General features: G+C 36.7%; 1 protein-coding gene across 2 annotated transcripts in view; it reads left to right on the forward strand.

The window, feature by feature from the left end:
- Nucleotides 1-19,678, forward strand: part of DYNC1H1 (dynein cytoplasmic 1 heavy chain 1) — a 60,757-nt gene that overhangs the window by 39,502 nt on the left and 1,577 nt on the right. The window contains exons 52-76 of one of the 2 annotated variants that reach the window (XM_087726517.1): nt 1,206-1,401; nt 1,517-1,634; nt 2,348-2,563; nt 3,443-3,655; nt 4,065-4,192; nt 5,262-5,415; nt 6,375-6,521; nt 6,616-6,766; nt 7,563-7,816; nt 7,934-8,068; nt 8,167-8,261; nt 8,750-8,924; nt 9,284-9,359; nt 10,654-10,814; nt 11,164-11,275; nt 11,359-11,419; nt 11,532-11,655; nt 12,137-12,250; nt 12,759-12,929; nt 13,429-13,646; nt 13,757-13,860; nt 14,334-14,545; nt 15,441-15,594; nt 16,576-16,718; nt 17,942-18,110. In XM_087726517.1, coding sequence (XP_087582643.1) covers nt 1,206-1,401; nt 1,517-1,634; nt 2,348-2,563; nt 3,443-3,655; nt 4,065-4,192; nt 5,262-5,415; nt 6,375-6,521; nt 6,616-6,766; nt 7,563-7,816; nt 7,934-8,068; nt 8,167-8,261; nt 8,750-8,924; nt 9,284-9,359; nt 10,654-10,814; nt 11,164-11,275; nt 11,359-11,419; nt 11,532-11,655; nt 12,137-12,250; nt 12,759-12,929; nt 13,429-13,646; nt 13,757-13,860; nt 14,334-14,545; nt 15,441-15,594; nt 16,576-16,718; nt 17,942-18,110 — 3,801 coding nt within the window. Of the gene's footprint in view, nt 1-603; nt 800-1,205; nt 1,402-1,516; nt 1,635-2,347; nt 2,564-3,442; nt 3,656-4,064; nt 4,193-5,261; nt 5,416-6,374; nt 6,522-6,615; nt 6,767-7,562; nt 7,817-7,933; nt 8,069-8,166; nt 8,262-8,749; nt 8,925-9,283; nt 9,360-10,653; nt 10,815-11,163; nt 11,276-11,358; nt 11,420-11,531; nt 11,656-12,136; nt 12,251-12,758; nt 12,930-13,428; nt 13,647-13,756; nt 13,861-14,333; nt 14,546-15,440; nt 15,595-16,575; nt 16,719-17,941; nt 18,111-19,678 lie in introns of both variants that reach the window. The other variant, XM_087726508.1, reaches the window with a different exon arrangement.

Genomic DNA, 19,678 nt, shown 5'->3' on the forward strand with positions numbered 1-19,678 from the left:
AGAGAGCATATATATATATCAGCTTGCATCTGCAGCATGCTCTGCTATCTGCTATTCAATGAACTCTCTCAATTATAGCTTGGTTTTGGTATATCATCGCTCCCAGAAATTTAATAGGAGTAAAGAAAACAATATTACACTCTAAGCTTTGAGATAATAATTGGAACAAATAGTAATCATGTTCTCCTCTGACTGCACACAAAGAAATAATTGCACAGCTTTTCAGAATACCTGCTCATTTTGCCACTTAAGCTATTGTAGCTATTGATGGCTTTATTATGAGTTAAAAATACAAAATATTAGATTTTAACATGACTTTAAAAAAGAAGATGGCTACAGTGAAAGCTACTAGACCATTAGATGGTTCATGGTAGCTGATGGTATATCTGAAAAGTGATCCCCCCCCCCCGTGCTTTAAGAGCACTACTAGTGCTAATAAAAATTTTTACTGATTTTGCCCATAAATTGTTTAAATTAAAATTAATTTGTATGTTTGTGTGTGTAAAATCAAAATAGTTCAAATCATCTCTGAATTTGCTTTTTGCTGTTTTCTCTTAAATCATTTTCTTTCATGCCTGGCTGATTGGGTTTCTTCCTGCTTAGCTGTTAAATCAATAAAGAAGCAACATCTGGTGGAGGTCCGTTCTATGGCAAACCCACCTGCGGCAGTGAAGCTGGCACTAGAATCGATCTGTCTGCTTTTGGGTGAAAGTACAACTGATTGGAAACAGATACGTTCCATCATAATGAGGGAAAACTTCATCCCAACCATTGTAAACTTTTCTGCTGAGGAGATCAGGTGAATAATTTGGAAATGTATTTTAGCTGCTTCTGGGATCGGAATGAAATTGTTCACAGAGACTTCTGAAAGATGACCATATTACAGAAACAAAATACGAGGAACTGATTTTTGCTTCGTATATGTAAATAAATATTTTGGGGGAGAAAGAGTCATTTCTTTACCTTACCTCTTTCTTGCCCTCCATCTCTAACCTGTATCTGGTTGAGGAAGGCTGCTTGAGGTCTGTGAAACCAATTAAAATGAAGACTGTTGTTTAGAGCAGTCCAATATTATTACAACAGTGACAAAATTGCAGTCTTTGAACTAAATTTCATTCTAATAAAGGAGAATTTTATTCTCCATTCCCATCAGCAGCCTGAAGTGTATGTTGCATGCTCAGTGCTTTTTTCCATCCCTTAAATAGCGGTGAGCTCTATAAAGAGACAGCATCTTATTGAAATAAGAACCATGGCCAATCCACCTCCTGCAGTAAAACTGGCTTTAGAATCAATCTGTCTCTTATTGGGTGAGGAGACAAGTGACTGGAAAAAGATCAGGCAACTTATTCTCAGAGATAATTTCATCAGCAGCATTATCAACTTCAATATTGAAGATATAAGGTATTTGTAGTTTTAGCTCTACTTAATGTGGTGATGGTGATAGTCTCACAATTGGAATGTGTATATTGAATGAATATTTGCCTGTATGGTTCTTTAAATTCTTTTGCTCTTCTAGTGATGCCATCCGAGAGAAGATGAAGAAGAACTATTTATCAAACCCAAGCTACAATTATGAAATTGTGAACAGAGCTTCTCTGGCTTGTGGACCTATGGTAAAATGGGCTATTGCACAGGTAAGTAATCTGTTTGGAAGGATGGTATTTTCAAAATAAAGAGATATAAATGGGGGCTGCAGAGGGTTTTTTCATTCCTGCAAGCTGATGAAGCAGTAAGTGGAAAGCAAAATGCTTTGTAGAAAAAGCTGTTTTGGATTTTTTTTTTAAAAAAGGAAACAAATGAAAATGTTAGGACCAAAAGAAAGAAAAATGCTAAAAAAAAATGGAAAACAGTACCAAGCAGGTTTTTTCAAGTATTTGTAGGACAGAAAGGGAAAAACCGTTTCATTCAGAACTGGTAAACAGACTCCCTTTTCTGTTCTGTTCTATTTTCTTCTATTCATTTCAGTTTTTTATAGTCTGATTTAGTGCTGAAGTACATCTATCTTTCTTAAGCATTCCTACTGTCAAAACCAAAGAGTGTAGCTGCAGACTTGGATTTGGGGGCGGGGGGGTTTCTCCTCCTATTTGTCCTCCCCACAGAAATCCATAGCTCCGCATACATCTTCAAAATCTGAGGTTACCCCCTACTGGAGTTGGTGGGTTTCTATGGGAGAGAAAGAATTCCCCCCTTTCAGTTTCACAAACAAAAAATATTTCTTCAGTGAAATTAATCCATTGGATTTCATTTTAGCAACTTTCTCACATCAGACTATTGGCATGAGGGTTTATGGAAGACTGTAAAATCCCAAATTGTGTGAAATTGAATGCCTGGTCTTTTTTTTTCCTAGTTGAACTATGCTGACATGTTGAAGCGAGTAGAGCCCCTGAGGAATGAGCTGCAGAAACTTGAAGATGATGCCAAAGACAACCAGCAGAAGGCCAATGAAGTTGAGCAGATGATTAGAGACCTGGAGACCAGCATTGCTCGTTACAAGGAGGAGTATGCTGTTCTGATTTCTGAAGCTCAGGCTATTAAGGCAGATCTAGCTGCTGTGGAAGCAAAGGTGAGATTGCCACTTTTTGTTAAATGTTCGTTAATTTTTTTTTGAGCTTTTCAAGAGTTTTACTTTTCTTGTGAGCACCGAATTCCATTTTAAATTACCACTGAATCTTAGACGCTTGTTTTGACTGTTGTGTCAGTATAGGTAGCCCACACTTAACATTAATTCAGCAACCATTCAGTATTAATGACAATGCTTAACAAAATGACTTCAAAGGTGCTCAAAGTTTGGGCCCCAATGATCATATGAACAAAATTTGGGCACTTGGCAACCAGCTTACACTTAAAATCAGGTTGCAGTGTCCCACAAACATGTGATCACTATTTATGTGATCTTCCCTGCCAGCTTCCCACAAGCAAATTCAATGGGTTGGGTAAGTTTCCCCACACCCCTTGCTTTTCTTCGTTCACACGCATTATGTCCTCATTCCCCTCCTTTGCTTGCATACACCACACCCCACCTCCTACATTCATACCTCTCCGTAGCACTGCCCTTCCCCCAATCTGTATGTGGTCTGCACCAAGCCTCCCAGGCCCTCCCCCCCTACCTTTGCAATCCCGCATTTCTTCGCTGGGACTTAACAGCCTACACATTTCAGCTACTGATGGAGGGCTCTTTGAAAAATAGAGAATTAATGGGGAAATGTAATGTTGATGCTAATCACAGTTTATGATATGTTGCAGAACTTTTTTCAGCTGTGATTAAAATTTCTTAAGAGTTTTCCTGGAGCTCTATACTTTGCTGTTGTTTTCTCTCTCGCCCCCCATTTCCCACTGATATTGTGTTAGGGCCAAGTTTTTAATAATAGTGTTTGCCCTGAAATGACATCAGAATTTTTGAATTTGGTTTTTTGTTTGAATATATTCATTGCTTCACTTCCAGGTAAATCGTAGCACGGCTCTTTTGAAGAGCTTGTCCGCTGAACGTGAAAGATGGGAGAAAACAAGTGAAACCTTCAAGAATCAGATGTCCACAATTGCAGGAGACTGTTTGCTCTCAGGAGCATTTATTGCTTACGCTGGTTATTTTGACCAGCAGATGCGGCAAAACCTGTTCACAACTTGGTCCCATCACTTGCAACAGGCAAATATTCAGGTAAAATAAAAATCCATGGATCATAAAATCATTCACCACCATTTATTACCAATAGTTGAGTCACTTATTATGTGGCATGATACGCCAACAGTTTGGAGCTTGGATTGCTACTTGCGTATCCTTGTTCCTTGATATATAGTAGCCTTAGTATTTACAGCCTGAATCATTTGAAATATGTTTCTCCAATACTCACCCATTTTGATTAAAGATATGCATGCTTGAACCCAAATTGCAATCAATGGATAAAGGGTATTGCTGACAGATTAACAATATTTTATGAGAGTAAAACAAATGACAGGGCAGCATAATTCAGTAGTAGTAGAAAAGGAGTAAATACATTTATTAACCCACAGAGCTTTGTCAATTCTTGGCTTCTCTTGAGAAAACTGTAAAAATGTTCATTTTACAGTTCCGTACAGATATTGCTAGAACAGAATACTTGTCGAATGCAGATGAACGTCTTCGCTGGCAAGCAAGTTCTCTCCCTGCAGATGACTTGTGCACAGAAAATGCAATTATGCTCAAGAGATTTAACAGGTACTTTACTTTTCGTCAGAGAAATTTTCATCCAGTTCAGAAAAATAGTATTTTAACACTTGTGGTAATTATTCCTGCCTAAACCTTTGTTCCTGTGATTTTATGATTTTCAGCTATTTCTAAGAGAAACATTAATTTTGCTATACTCCTAGGACACAATTGCTGGTAAATTTTTGGATGACAACTTCTTTTCATCTTATGTAAGAGATACTTAGATGGCATATTTTTCCTTAGTAAAACCAGTGTCACTGGTTTATTAAAACAGTGATATAGCTATGCACACTACATTTTTGGAACATATTTATCTGGGAATGACTTTCTTTCATGATATATGAAATAAGATATATAAATGTATTATTCCCACTGCTATTCTTAGGGTAAAATATTCTTACAATTATTAACTATTCATTATTAGCCATACTACATCAGAAGATTCTGGAAATGCCACAGAATCAGAATATTTATACAAAATTCTCAGCTATGCCTTCCCATATGATTTAATGGTTTCAAAAAAAAGTTCAAAATAAGATATCAATCAGTTGAAGCATTGTTTAAGAATAATTGCAAAATGTCTAAGATACGTTGAAGATTTATAAGAAGATGGGCAAAAATTATGTTAACTATTAGGTATGTGAAGATTGTGTTCTAACAGATTAGACATAGCATAGTTTAAAATGGAATTTTCAAATATATATCTTACATGCTTTGAATAAATATTCACTATTTCTGCTCAAAAACTCCCGAGTGGCAGTCAAACAGTTTAACTGTAGTAAAGCTGTTAGAAGAACAAAATTCAATAGAATAGCAGATTAAATAGAAATTTGGAAGCTCAAAAAATAAAATGTAAAGGCAACAGAATTATTTTTTGATGTAAATAATGAATGAAGCGTTCAGTTTTCAGCATATATCATGAATTCGAATCATCAATTTAGTACCGTAGCAATGGCATTGAAAAAATATCTAATACAAGAGTGTTAAACTACCTTTTTAAAAATTATTCCAGTGAATATATGAGTAAAATATCTTTCTGGTAGCTTCCTTAAAAACTTCATAATAAATTACATTTTAGGTATCCCTTAATTATTGATCCTTCGGGCCAAGCTACAGAATTCATCATGAATGAATACAAGGACCGTAAAATAACTCGTACTAGCTTTTTGGACGATGCGTTCAGAAAGAATTTGGAAAGTGCCCTGCGATTTGGTAATCCTTTGCTTGTCCAGGTTTGTTGCTGTTGCATGTTTTACCTTCTAAAACTAAGGAGAGTTCATATAATTTTTACTTTTATTAAAACTAACAGCACTTATCTCTAATTCAAATGTAGAAAAAATGCAAGTACAATTGGTAGTATGGAACCCATGTACTATTGTAAAGAACAAGATCTGGAGTTGTCTGAATATCTCATGAAACCACTGAATTAAAAACACTTAGCAACCAGCGCTAATAATAATAAATTGACAAGAATATCCCCTTTTGTCCTAGGCCACATTACTTCTGAACTTACCTAAAATTGATATCTTAAAATTCATGCTGTTTCTTGTAATTGGTAAGCAAAAATTAGGTTGTAGAATAAATATATCTTACAATAGTTTCCATCAGTGAACAGTTACTGAAATTATCACATTGAAAAATGTAAACAGTTCTGAACAAAAATGTTAGGGTTCTCAAACCATAAAATGTTGGTTGCAGTGTTGTGACCGGAATCCCTCCCCTTATATTCACACATGTTATGAACAACAAGCCCACTACAAAAGAGGCATGGCTTGGACAATGATGTCACAACCTTCATCACAACTGTTTTCCTTTCCACGTTTTGAAGACAGTATATTTAGATCTATATTTTTAAAAGATTCAACTTATTCAAATGCTAGATTTCTCTAAAAAAATATGAATCTGAATTTAAGACACTTAACCTATCTAAATGGAAGACAGGATAAGAAAAACAATCTTCATTTATTGTCACCAAATCTGAGTAAATTATTTGGAAAAAAAACTAGTTTTCTTCAAAGCAAATAGAATATCTGAAGAAAAACTAAGTAATCCTTGACATATATTTGGGCCTAGAATTTTGGTCACTAAGTAGTGCAGTCATTAAGCAAGTCATAGCTTTCTTTCGGAAACTAGTTTAAGAGGATTTCTATTTGATTCCATGTATGCCTGATCACTTTGTCATCTTGTCTAGGATGTGGAAAGCTATGACCCTGTTCTGAATCCTGTGCTGAACCGTGAAGTCCGTAGAACTGGTGGTCGAGTTCTTATCACTTTGGGAGATCAAGATATTGATTTATCACCATCGTTTGTAATATTCCTCTCCACCAGAGACCCAACAGTAAGTAATAAACTTGTTTTACAAGGCCAGTAGTTGATGGCAGTGGTTAGGAGTGGCTCTTTAAAGGTTACATTGAACGGTTTGTGTTTTATAGGTTGAGTTTCCACCAGATCTTTGTTCTCGTGTGACATTTGTCAACTTCACAGTAACTCGTAGCAGCTTACAGAGTCAATGCCTGAATGAAGTACTGAAAGCTGAACGACCAGATGTGGATGAGAAACGTTCTGATCTTCTCAAACTTCAAGGTATAGTCACTGAAAAATTCGATCCGGAACCTTTTTTAGCACCTAGAGAGCGACAGAAAGAAAGGAATAGAATTTTATTTCTATTCTGTAGCAGGATCAATTTTAGTAGCAAACAATTGATGATTATAATTCTGCAAAATTGAGATTCAGTTCTATTGAATATGGCTACCAGAATAGAACTCAGATTCTTAGGTTTTTTAAAACTAATTAAGAAGATTATGGGAACAGATCTCATTCCCTCATTAAGTCTTTTTTTTTTAAAGCAATCATTTTCCTGGTCAAACTTCCATAACAAAAAAAACCTCGTCATTATTAACATCTATTTACACAAATACCTTATGCTTCTAAAAAAAATTAATTTACTTAGGCAGGATACTTACAATTTCTTTGTGTTGATTAAAAATTCTTGTAAGATCAACTCAGAGTTCAAGTTAAATAGAATCCAAAATATATATGTATGTATGTTATTTTGTATGCTTTTCTCACTATCCCAAATGATTCTGGGCAGTACATAAACTTAATAAATATAGGAATTTCACAGCAATTGTCAGCTCAGACTCTTAAATTATTCTCATCTCTATTAAAAAGTGAAACTCATTAGTATTGTTTTGCTCAGAGGTCTTCAAACTTGGCAACTTTAAGACTTGTGGACTTCAACTCCCAGAATTCTGCTGTCTTAAAGTTGCCAAGTTTGAAGACCTCTGGTTTTGCTGTTGCTTTGTGCCCTGTCTATTAAAAGGTAAGCAGGTCAGAATGTGATTCAAGTTTTGTTTAAGGGCCTCTGTTTTTCTTCAAGGTGAATTCCAGCTGCGTTTGCGGCAGCTAGAAAAATCTCTTCTCCAAGCCCTCAATGAAGTAAAAGGACGTATCTTAGATGATGATACCATCATAACCACTTTGGAGAACTTAAAGAGAGAGGCAGCTGAGGTTACTAGAAAAGTGGAAGAAACAGATATTGTCATGCAAGAGGTGGAAACAGTGTCTCAGCAATACCTCCCACTTTCCACTGCATGCAGCAGTATTTACTTCACAATGGAGTCATTGAAGCAGGTACAATGCTTTAGATTTCTCTTTGCCAGATTTTTTTTTAAATACTGCAAGATGCCATTTCCATTCAAGTTAACATGTTGTTTTTAACACTCTTCTTCCATTTTAATTCTACCTTAGATACACTTCCTGTATCAGTATTCTCTTCAATTTTTCCTGGATATCTATCATAATGTCCTGTATGAGAACCCAAACTTGAAGGGAATTACAGACCACACCCAACGTCTTTCTATTATCACAAAAGATCTGTTCCAGGTTAAGTAAAAGCATGTTGTACTTCAAAACACTTTAGACATTTTTTCCCTGTTCACAAACTTTCTACAAAGCTGATCTTCCTAATTTTGTATTTCTAGGTGGCATTCAATAGAGTTGCTCGTGGCATGCTACACCAGGATCACATAACCTTTGCAATGCTGTTGGCTAGAATAAAACTGAAAGGCACTATAGGGTAAGCAAATTCACATTAAACAAGCCAGTATTGAAGAGTGAAGTATTTCCAAAATTTAAGAATTGCAGGAATTTCATGAAAAGCAAAACAAAAAGCACTCTGAAAATCAGACTAAAGTTGTATCCAGAAGTAGCATTTATAGATTTAAAATTAATTCGTGTGACCTAAGATGACAGTGGGACACAGGGAATTCCATATCTCTGTTCAAATCAATACAAATAATGTCAGAAAGGCCAATTTAGATATGCTGTAAAAAAACCATGAATGAAAAAAGCATGGTTTAACCTTTACCTAAATCTCTTGCAAAAGATTGTCAATTTTAAACTGCTATGCATACTAACAGACATACACACTTAAGCAGAATTAATGATTTTCCCTGATTTCTTGTATATATCAGTAATCCAAAGAATTATACTTAGGGAATAGTTAGGTTTCTTTATCTTTGAGAGAATTGTTCTCAATGTGATTTTCTTCTGTTTCAATTGAAGGGAGCCTACATATGATGCAGAATTCCAGCATTTCCTAAGAGGGAAAGAAATTGTACTCACCAATACGGTTCTCCCCAAAATTAGTGGCCTGATGTTAGAACAGGTGGAAGCTATGATGAGACTAAGCTTTCTTTCTTCATTTAAGGACCTTGTTTCTAAAATCAAATCTGATGATGTAAGATTACTTTTTAATATAAAAACTATTGAATTTTAAAGTAACTCATTAATGCAAATAAGAACATTTCATTTTCTTTAAGTCATTGTGTATATATGCAGCTTATAGCCAACTTCATTTCATACACATTGTTATCAATATGTGAGTTGGATAGCTTATGCTGACTGAGCTGTATATTAATCAGAAAGTATATGACTATGTATAGAAACATGTTCTTCTCACACAGGGAACATGTTCTTTAGGGAAACATGATATCCTTGATCTGTCTTCATGTGAAGAAACTCATTGGTCTTAGATCTAATACAAGATTCTTACATGTTGCTCAGAAATAATAATTTTTAACTGTATCTGACCTATAGCAATTCTGCATTTGGCTGGAAAGCAGTTCACCCGAGCAGACTGTACCCCATCTTTGGACAGAAGACAAAACTACAAGTAAGTTCATATATTTCTTCCATCTCCATTTTGCTTTGTTAAATGTTTGTGGAACACTCACCAGAAGAAATTGCATGAAGAAGTCAAACATATGTTTTCTGGAAAAAGATAATAACAAATTAATTTGCAAAAAAATAGTTTGTGAAATTGTTGATTTTGAATACTGAAAAATAGTCCTTTAAAATAGTATATTAGTATTATATCAGCAAGTAATGATTTTGAAGGTGACATAAGGGGTCCCTTGTAAATAGGAAATATATAATTCAGGACCATTCTGACTTACTAATAGCCTACAATAAAGCTGTTATCAATAGAAACGGAGATGTGTTGTCTTTATAATGTGAGTGCGCTTAAGAGTGCATTCTGATAAAAAATGGAGTAAACATAGATTGTTAGCCCATGGATTTTGGAATTGGTGAATTTCTGACTGACTGGAAGAATATTTTCCTTAGAGGAATCAGTGTGCAGAGTTGGTGTTTTGATTCGTCTGTCATTCAAGGGCTGGTCGGCTTAGAAAAACATTAGCTGGCTCACAGGGTGTATTTGGTCTCCTTCTGTGAGGGCATCAATTTGTATTACCTGCTGGTTAGAATTGGCACAGAGCTGGTGCTAGTGCTTGGAATATCATTCCTAAAGAAATTGCTCTACCCTTGGGTAATAGATAACATCAAGGATAACTCACCATCCAGATCATCATGTGGGACTGTTGCATACCTTTGCTGGCACAGGGTTCTTTTTCCTTTTTCCCCCCACTGGAATTTACAAAAGTATAATCCCACTTGCCCCAAGGTGATTTCTAAAGGATCATTTTGTCTTATGGCTATATAATACACATAGACACAAAGTATCATTTAGAATGATAGGAGGAATGAACAAATACAATTGCTAGAAAGGGTCCTGCATTTGATCGCTTTATACCCAATTATCATAGAGATGATCTTTTTAGTCTTCATACTATAGAACCTACGTGAAATGTATCGTGTTAGAGCAGCGCTAGACAATGTTTTCAGAATCGGAGGCTGTCATGTAGTTTCATGGTTTTCTAGAAAGCTGAGGAGATCTCATAGTGAATAGCAGTCCTATGTTTTTGGACCTGGATTTCTTACGGAATGTCATCTCTCCCTAAACAGTCTGTGGAGGGGAGTAAAGCAGTTTTATTCCTACACCTCCTTATTTACTTGGAGAGAAAGAAACAGAAATCTATTGGCCATATTGCCATCATCTTAGTCTTGAGTTGCCTGGAAAAATCCAAGTAAAACATGAAAGTTTTATTTTTCCTTTTTCTATATCTCAGCACCAATTGGACAAGCCATTCACCGCTTGCTTTTGATCCAAGCTTTCCGCCCTGATCGCTTATTGGCCATGGCACATCAGTTTGTTTCCACAAATCTTGGAGAAAATTTTATGTCCATTATGGAGCAGCCTTTGGACCTGACACACATCGTAGATACTGAGGCAAGTAAACATTTTAATTACACACACACACACACACGCACCTTGGTCCCCAGAATCACAGAATGATGCAGATGATGCTTTAAAGTCTGCTATTAAAGTAAACGTTGCTTTGAATGCTGATTTTTTTAAAAATTTATTAAATGGCAAGGGATCTAACTCATTCTGTCTACCTAAAATGCTTTTAGCTTTATGAAATTGAAATTGTGGTCCTTTTCTGGCACTTTTGACATTTTAGAGTTGAGATTTTCTCAGTATTAGAAAAACTGAAAACTTCTTAGCAAACCTTGAAACTTCCTGTGAAGCAAACATACCTGATTTTTCCCTTTTCTTTCCTATGCTTGGATTTTAGGTGAAGCCTAACACACCTGTCTTGATGTGTTCTGTACCTGGCTATGATGCTAGTGGACATGTTGAAGACCTTGCTGCAGAGCAAAATACACAGATCACCTCTATTGCTATTGGTAACATTTTCATATATTTTGTCATACCAAATGCTGCGGAAGACTGGTATACATTTCTAAACATGGTAATGTTGTCCTTCTAGGTTCTGCTGAAGGATTTAACCAAGCTGATAAAGCAATCAATACAGCTGTGAAGTCAGGCAGGTGAGTTCTTCTTAATGGTATGATTTGCAATTTATCAATTTGGCATCTGTGTGATAGAGACTTCTAAAGCATTGATCTCTTTGGGTTGTTGTTTTTTTTAATATTTTTTCAGATGGGTCATGTTGAAGAATGTCCACTTGGCACCTGGATGGCTGATGCAACTGGAAAAGAAGCTGCATTCCCTTCAACCTCATGCATGCTTTAGATTGTTCCTTACAATGGAGATAAATCCAAAAGTAAGCAATCAGAGTAAAAAAAAATAACCATCACATTTATTTTCTAAATCCTGCTATTGTAAAAGAGGTTTATCCTCATCTTGTGAGGTTCCTATCCTGTCATGCATAATTCATTTTCTCTTTATTAAATGAGATAAATTAGTACTTCTTTGTGTGTGCAAAAAGTGTCTTAATATGGAACCAACCCCAAAATACTATGTTCACTTCTTTAGATGTTTTTGTTGTCCAATTCATATTAGAGCTTGATCTCCCATCAAGTTATGTGATTTTTATTTCTGTTAGTTATTCCATGCTAAAGTGATAAATTGAAAGTTCAGCACAACGGAATCAGTTTGTCCAGCCGTACAAGTTTGGTATCAAAGAGCACTTCCCCAAACAAGGGATTATTAAAAGTGCTCTATGGTCATTACTCGTGACATTGGCAATTATATAAATCTGATTAATACATTTCTCACATTTGGATAATGTCTTTTGTGCTCAGGTGCCAGTCAACTTGCTACGTGCTGGAAGAATTTTTGTATTTGAACCACCACCTGGTGTAAAGGCCAATATGCTGAGAACCTTTAGCAGCATCCCTGTGTCTAGAATGTGCAAAGTAAGTTTTTTAAACTAATTACTCAAAATTTCACTAATATGGTTTTACTAAAATGTGCTAGTGAATGAATTCATTAAGAAGCTTTGTCTGAGCTTTACTCAGTAGCTGTTGCTGATCTTGCAACAATTTCCATTTGCTTCATAGATACAAATGCCACAGCCACTTTATATTCTAACCAGTAAAGGACTGTTTTTAAGTTTGGAGAAATAACAAAAGTAAAGGAAATACCATTTGTTCATTTAACACATGACTTGACTTTTGTGTTAGTATCCTCTTCTAAAAGCCCTGTCTTCATGTAAATTAGTTTATACGTCAAGTAACTGAAAATAAAATACAGCAAGTAAGGAAAAGGGTTGATTCTTTCATCTGAAATAAAAGATGTAGAATTTGAAAATATACTTAATCTCAAATAAAGTCTTACTGTGTTCTGTTAATTAGGTTGCTCTTTTTTTTTCCATTGAACTCAAAATTAAAATGGTTTTTCCATTGGTTTTTCTCCTTCCTATAGTCACCAAACGAGCGTGCACGTCTCTATTTCCTTCTTGCATGGTTCCATGCTATTATTCAAGAGCGTCTGCGATATGCTCCTCTTGGCTGGTCGAAAAAATACGAATTTGGAGAATCTGATTTAAGATCTGCCTGCGATACAGTAGATACGTGGCTTGATGATACAGCAAAGGTAAGTGAATTCCCATCTTATTCCTTTGCGTGAAATAATTAGAAAAATTCTACTTCTTAAAAAGGACAAATCAATAATTATAAGTTAGCCAAATGATATGAACAGTTTTTTGTTCAAGCAGCGGAAGGAAGTATACATCATTCCTATATTGCACTTAACATCACCCATATCCATTGGATTTGATTGAAACTGATAGCCAAAGGCTTTTGTTTATATAATTAATATATAGACCCACCGACCCCCATTTTGGCAGTAAGGTACTTAAGGATCAAGCAAAATAACAGCAAACCGGTAAAAATAGTTTTTTACCATAACCAAGCTAAGGTAGCCCAAATGTCATTAACATCCAGATGCTCTGCTGAGACCATCCCTTATTTCAGGAGACAAAATCTTCTAGTGAAAGGTCAGCAGTATTTTATTAAACTAGCTCTTGTTAATACCACTGCCCCTGTAGCTGTGTTAGCTGTTCCTTTGATCACAAAGATGTCTCCAATGTCAGGGTCGTCAGAACATCTCACCTGACAAGATTCCGTGGTCTGCCCTGAAGACACTGATGGCTCAGTCAATTTATGGCGGCCGCATTGATAATGAATTTGACCAGCGGTTATTGAACACTTTCCTGGAGCGACTTTTCACCACACGAAGCTTCGACAGTGAATTCAAATTGACTTCCAAAGTTGATGGGAATAAAGCTATTCAGATGCCAGATGGAATCCGGTATTAACATTTTCTTTCTAAAACTAAGCATGGGTTAAATTTGAGTTACCGCGTGTATTCCTTGTAGTTATGACTATCTTGGTCACTATCTGGCATTGTTGATTTGACAGACGTGAAGAATTTGTACAGTGGGTGGAATTGCTGCCAGATACACAAACACCCTCCTGGCTTGGATTACCAAATAATGCTGAGAAAGTTCTTCTCACCACACAGGGTAAACATCTTGCTTCATCTTTATAAGTGATAAGGCTGACATACATAAAACAATTTTCTGCATGTTGAAATAACAGAATAAGAAACATCCTGGTCTTTTTTAAAACAATCACGTATAATGATGTACATTTGTAAGCCGCTTCAATGCGGTATGTATGTTGAAAATTTGGACATAAAATGGGAAATCAAACAGGGAATGAATTCTGAAAATCAAGATAATAGCAAATTCGGCCTATGAAAAGTTTAAATCTGCAAATCTCATTAGAAAATGCATGGCCCAATACAAACAGTGTATGGTAAAACAGCTGAAGAGTTTTGCAGTTTGCATTTTAAAAAACTGAATTATGCATTCATTAAACCGAATTAGTAATAATTAAGACATAATAGAAACACCTACGTTAAAGATCTCTCTAAAAATTTTAAGCATTTCACTGTGACAAAAGGAGCAATAGTACTTTGTCTTCTTCCTTTTAGGGATTGATATGATCAGTAAAATGCTGAAAATGCAGATGTTGGAGGATGAAGATGATTTAGCCTATGCAGAGACAGAGAAGAAAGCACGAACGGATTCTACATCCGACGGTCGTCCTTCCTGGATGAGAACACTGCACACTACGGCTTCCAACTGGCTCCATCTCATCCCACAAACTCTGAATCATCTAAAACGAACTGTGGACAACATTAAGGTAAGAGCTCATTATTTATTTTATTGCAATGTTATTCTTTGGAGGATTGTACGAAAGTTTCATTTTAAGAATGGAACTTCATAAAACATCCCATTTGGAAGACAAAACTGCTTTTTCTCAGCATGAAATGGACTATTTTAAATTTGAGCCTTTCAAGAACAAATTTTTTTGCGCAACTGTACTGTAAAAGAACTGGAAGCAATAATCATGCAGGGTGATTCTCCTTGCAGGAAAGCTTTAATCTACTTTGCACGTTCCCACCTATTTAAGCAAATTAGAGGAGTTATTTATTTACAGATATCCTCTTCTATACTACAAGAAAACAGAGGAGTCAGAGATAATAGTGCCATTTTTTTAAAAAAGAACTGTTAAAATTACCTTCCAAAAGAGTTTTACATTTAAGAAACCTCTCATTACATTTGCCAGGCTCCTCTCAGTAATAAAAAATCATCTTTTCAAATTATGTTCAAAGAAAAATCTAAACTACACAACAATTAATAAAAATTAAATTATAAACAGTCCGTGAAAATAAAAATGCTTTTTAAAAAAAGCTGGGAGGAGGGGGAGAGAACAACCCAAAAAATTACATTATACTTATAGACACTGGTTTATAAAAAATATCCTATAATCCTGAAATATAATCAGGTACAAATATTATTTTAAAATATCGTAAAATGTACAACAAAAAACATTCTTTGATTGTTAAAAAAGGGTGCATTTTCCAGAACAAATAAGGTACATGTTTCCAAAAGCCAAAGATTTAGTCCCAAATAATTAAATGTTCATGAGTCTTATTATCAAAGCTAATATATATTATATTATATATTAATTATGTATGTTATATAATGTTATGTTATTATATATAAAATCTCTTATTTTTCTTTCTCAAACCAAGGATCCATTATTCAGATTCTTCGAAAGAGAAGTGAAAATGGGAGCAAAACTCCTTCAGGATGTTCGCCAAGATCTTGCAGATGTAGTTCAAGTGTGTGAAGGAAAGAAGAAACAGACCAATTATCTTCGGATGCTGATTAATGAATTGGTAAAAGGTAGGCTTTTCCAAATCTTGTACATTAAAAAAGCACAGTCCTGTTAATTATGAAAGGTCTATAAAAGCTTATTTTACACTGAGGGGTAGATTAACCCAAATTCTTGGTGTGTTTTTTTTTAGTTATGAAACTAAACAAGATGATTTTTATATATTGTGATGTGATAATTTATGATCTGATAAAAGACAGGAAAAAGCCCTGAAAATTATACATACAACTGCAACAAAGGGGACCAAATTGTTCAAAAGTCTTCCTTGCTTCTTTATCAACATTTCATTTTATTACATCTTTACAAACAACATGATGGCAATCTAGTGTATGTTCTTCCTTTCCCTGTTGCACAGTGATGTTTTTTGGCCATCACCCCAAATTTTGATAGCTTCCAAATACACGGATATAGTTGAGAATATATGCATTCTCAATCTATGCTAATAATGCAATGACTTTCAGCCAAAAATGTGGCAATAATAGAAAAAGTCCAAGCATATAAATGCTTACAGCATAATATTTGTAACCAACCTTCTTCAAAGAAATTAATTCCACATTTTGAAAAGAACTTTTACTTTATATAAGAGATCATTATTCAGAGGTTATGTATAATATCACATTCCACAAGCTCATTATAAAACTTAGTTACTGGTTTATATGCCACTGTTAATTATTCTAAGATGTCTAATGATTGTGACACTTGGTATGAAGTCCATTGTTCTGATTTTTAGCAAATGTTTTTTACAGCAAGATTTCCCCGTAATGTGATCTTCTCTTTGGGCAAAATGGTTTCTGTAATCCAATATTTTCTGCACCATTAGCAGTTCTCCCTACAAACAACAATATCAGACTTACTAGGCCTTCAGTTGGATCAAAGTGTAGATTTAAAGTTAAGTTGAAAGAGGAGCTGAATACAAGTTGTAGGGTGGCTGCCTCTGAATTTGAAATTCTGGTCTTTCTGTTTACAAAAAACACACTTTTTTTTTCTTTTAGGTATATTGCCTCATAGCTGGTCTCACTATACAGTGCCTGCTGGCATGACAGTCATACAGTGGGTGTCTGACTTCAGTGAACGAATCAAACAGCTGCAAAATATCTCACAGGCCGCAGCTTCAGGTGGTGCAAAGGAACTAAAGGTAGATTGGAATTAATTTTCTGTTAAGTGCAGTACTGTTCATCCCAAAATGCTACAAAGGGATAAAACATATCCATTTGAATGTAGTTTTACTATTGGAGCGAGTGCATTTAGTTCAGTGGTGGGTTCTGAATCCCGTTGCAACCGATACGCTGCGATGGGGCTGGGCGTCCACCATGTGCATGCGCATGCATACCCATCATCCGTGATGCTCCAGCTGCTCGGCGGAGCGTCGCACAGGTGCCATATGCTCCATGCGTGTGCGCAAATGGCCCGTTTGGGTAAAATACAGGCAAGGATGGCGGGCAGGCGGGTGGGCCCTCTGGAGCACTGTACCAGAACAGTACCTGGTGCTCCCAGCAGGCACCGGTATGCCCAAACCGAGGAGTACCAGCCATAACCCACCACTGATTTAGTCCTTGATAGAAAGCTTGAATGAAAGACAGGAAATAAAAATTGTAAGAATCCTTTAAAATGTGCTACTGTAAAAGACTATGACAACAGATCTCCCAATTCTAGCTTCAATTTCTGAAATGCATATATCCTTAGAGGCACAGGGCAAACAATCAAACTTAAGCAAAATGCCCTTGAGTTGGGAAGGACACCCCATCAATTGCATATATAGCCAAAACCATTGTTTTTTTCAATCCTAAAACAGTTCTGATCACATTGTCAAAACACTATGTTTTTACAAATTTTGCTGCTTTAAACTGAAAAAAATTATATGTTTCAAATTTAGGTTCCACTCCTCTCACTAAGTAACTCTTGAGTGGTTTACAGATAAAAGTATAAAAACTATGTAAACACATAATGCATATCAAATTCAGTAACCTGGGAGCCAAGAAAAAGATGAGTTAAACATTTAAAGGTGGCAGGAGTGTCTTCAGGCCACTAAGAACCCCCAGGATTGCATGCCTCTCTTTGAGTTGGTACCTCACTTCTGGGGGAAGATGTTCCATGGAGGGGGGGAGGCCGCAACGGCAGAGAAGGCTAACTAACCAATTAGATTAATGGAACATTTTAAAAAATCCCAGCAAATCTTGATTCTGGCCTAGGATTCCTATGAAGGGGATAATAAAATTTGGCAAGTGCTCTAAAAAATTAAAGATGGAAATTGGGGTGTTTAAAAATGTGAGAAAAAAATTCTCATTAAAATTGCCTATCAGTATTGATTTCATGCGACGACATCCATCACGTTAACCTATTTACACGTTTGTCCTACAGAACATCCACGTCTGCCTGGGAGGCCTGTTTGTACCCGAGGCCTACATTACTGCTACAAGGCAATATGTAGCTCAAGCTAACAGCTGGTCCCTGGAAGAACTCTGCCTGGAAGTCAATGTAACCACCACTCAGAATGCCGTATTGGATGCCTGCAGTTTTGGAGTAACTGGTTAGTTGCCCCCGGCTTTTTGTTTGCTTGTTTCTTCAGTTAGGAAAAAGCAAACTTGTTAACTTTCTCTTGTTAAGCTGCATGTGCCTTATGTTGGTGACTGGTTGCAAGGAATATTGAAAGAGGAAAACAGCCTTAGTGCCAAGTGGCTGCTAAAAAATCATTTTCTCTTTAGAAGCTTCCTGAGCAATTGGTCCAAACTAATTTGGACCAGGGTTAACAAGCTTGTGCTCAACCCAGAAAAGACTGAGTGGCTGTTGTGCTTCCCTCCCAAAGATTCGATCAATATTCCATCACTCAGGCTGGGGGGTCAAATTCTATACCCCTCAGAGAGGGTTCGCAACTTGGGAGTCCTCCTGGATCCACAGCTATCGTTTGACCACCACTTGACGGCTGTGACCAGGGGGGCATTCGCCCAGGTTCGCCTGGTGCGCCAGTTGCGACCCTACCTGAATCGGGAGGCTCTCACAACAGTCACTCGGGCCCTTGTGACCTCTAGGCTGGAATACTGCAATGTGCTCTACATGGGGCTGCCCTTGAAGAGCATCCGGCGACTTCAGCTAGTACAGAACGCGGCCGCGCGAGTGATCGTGGGTGCACCTCAGTTCACCCACATAACACCTATCCTCCGCGAGCTGCGCTGGCTACCTGTCGATCTCCGGATGCGCTTCAAGGTGTTATTAGTCACCCATAAAGCCCTGCATGGTAGTGGATCTGGATACTTGAGAGACCGCCTTCTGCCAATTACCTCCCTGCGACCAATAAGATCTCATAGATTAGGCCTCCTCCGTATTCCATCGGCCAGCCAGTGCCGGCTGGCAACTACAAGGAGGAGGGCCTTCTCAGTAGTAGCCCCGACCCTTTGGAACGAGCTCCCCGTGGAGATTCGTACCCTCTCCACCGTCCAGGCCTTCCGCACAGCCCTTAAGAACTGGCTAGCCCATCAGGCCTGGGGACAAGGATAGGCGCCCCTCCCGAATGATGAATGTATGTTGCTTGCTATTTTATTATATGTCTCTATGTCAATGTTTGTATTCCCCCTCCCTGATTTTATGTGAGCCGCCCTGAGTCCCCTCAGGGAAAAGGGCGGCCTACAAATATTAATAAAATCTAAATCTAAAACTAAGGCACCAGGCTCAAAAGGGAATCCTGTGAGTTCTAGTTCTGCCTTAGCCAGGAAAGCCAGCTGGATGACCTTGGGCCAGTCACTCAGTTACAGAGTTGTTTTGGGGGGCAAATGGAAGAAGGAGGTGTGTTGGATATGCTCACTGCCTTAAGTTGTTTGTAAAAATAATAAAGGTAGGATCCAAATAAATAAAGAGAAATGACTATCTGCCAACCATGGATGTTTTCAGTAGGTATAATTTTGGAAAGCAAAATCTTAAAATGCCACAATTTACTAAAATGTATGTTGACAGCTTCAAGAAGGAAGTTGGCACAACACTGGAAAAGAGAAACCTTGCAGGGAATATTTCATATGAAATTGGAGAATATGCTGCCATGACTGAACTGATTATATCCATAATAGCCAAATTTAAATAGCAATGGCTCCCTTATCTAGAATACAT

The sequence above is a fragment of the Thamnophis sirtalis genome, unplaced genomic scaffold (genome assembly GCF_051295495.1).
Source record: "Thamnophis sirtalis isolate CommonGarterSnake01/CBP01778 unplaced genomic scaffold, rThaSir2_p1.2 scaffold_1, whole genome shotgun sequence".
Lineage (NCBI taxonomy): Eukaryota > Metazoa > Chordata > Lepidosauria > Squamata > Natricidae > Thamnophis > Thamnophis sirtalis.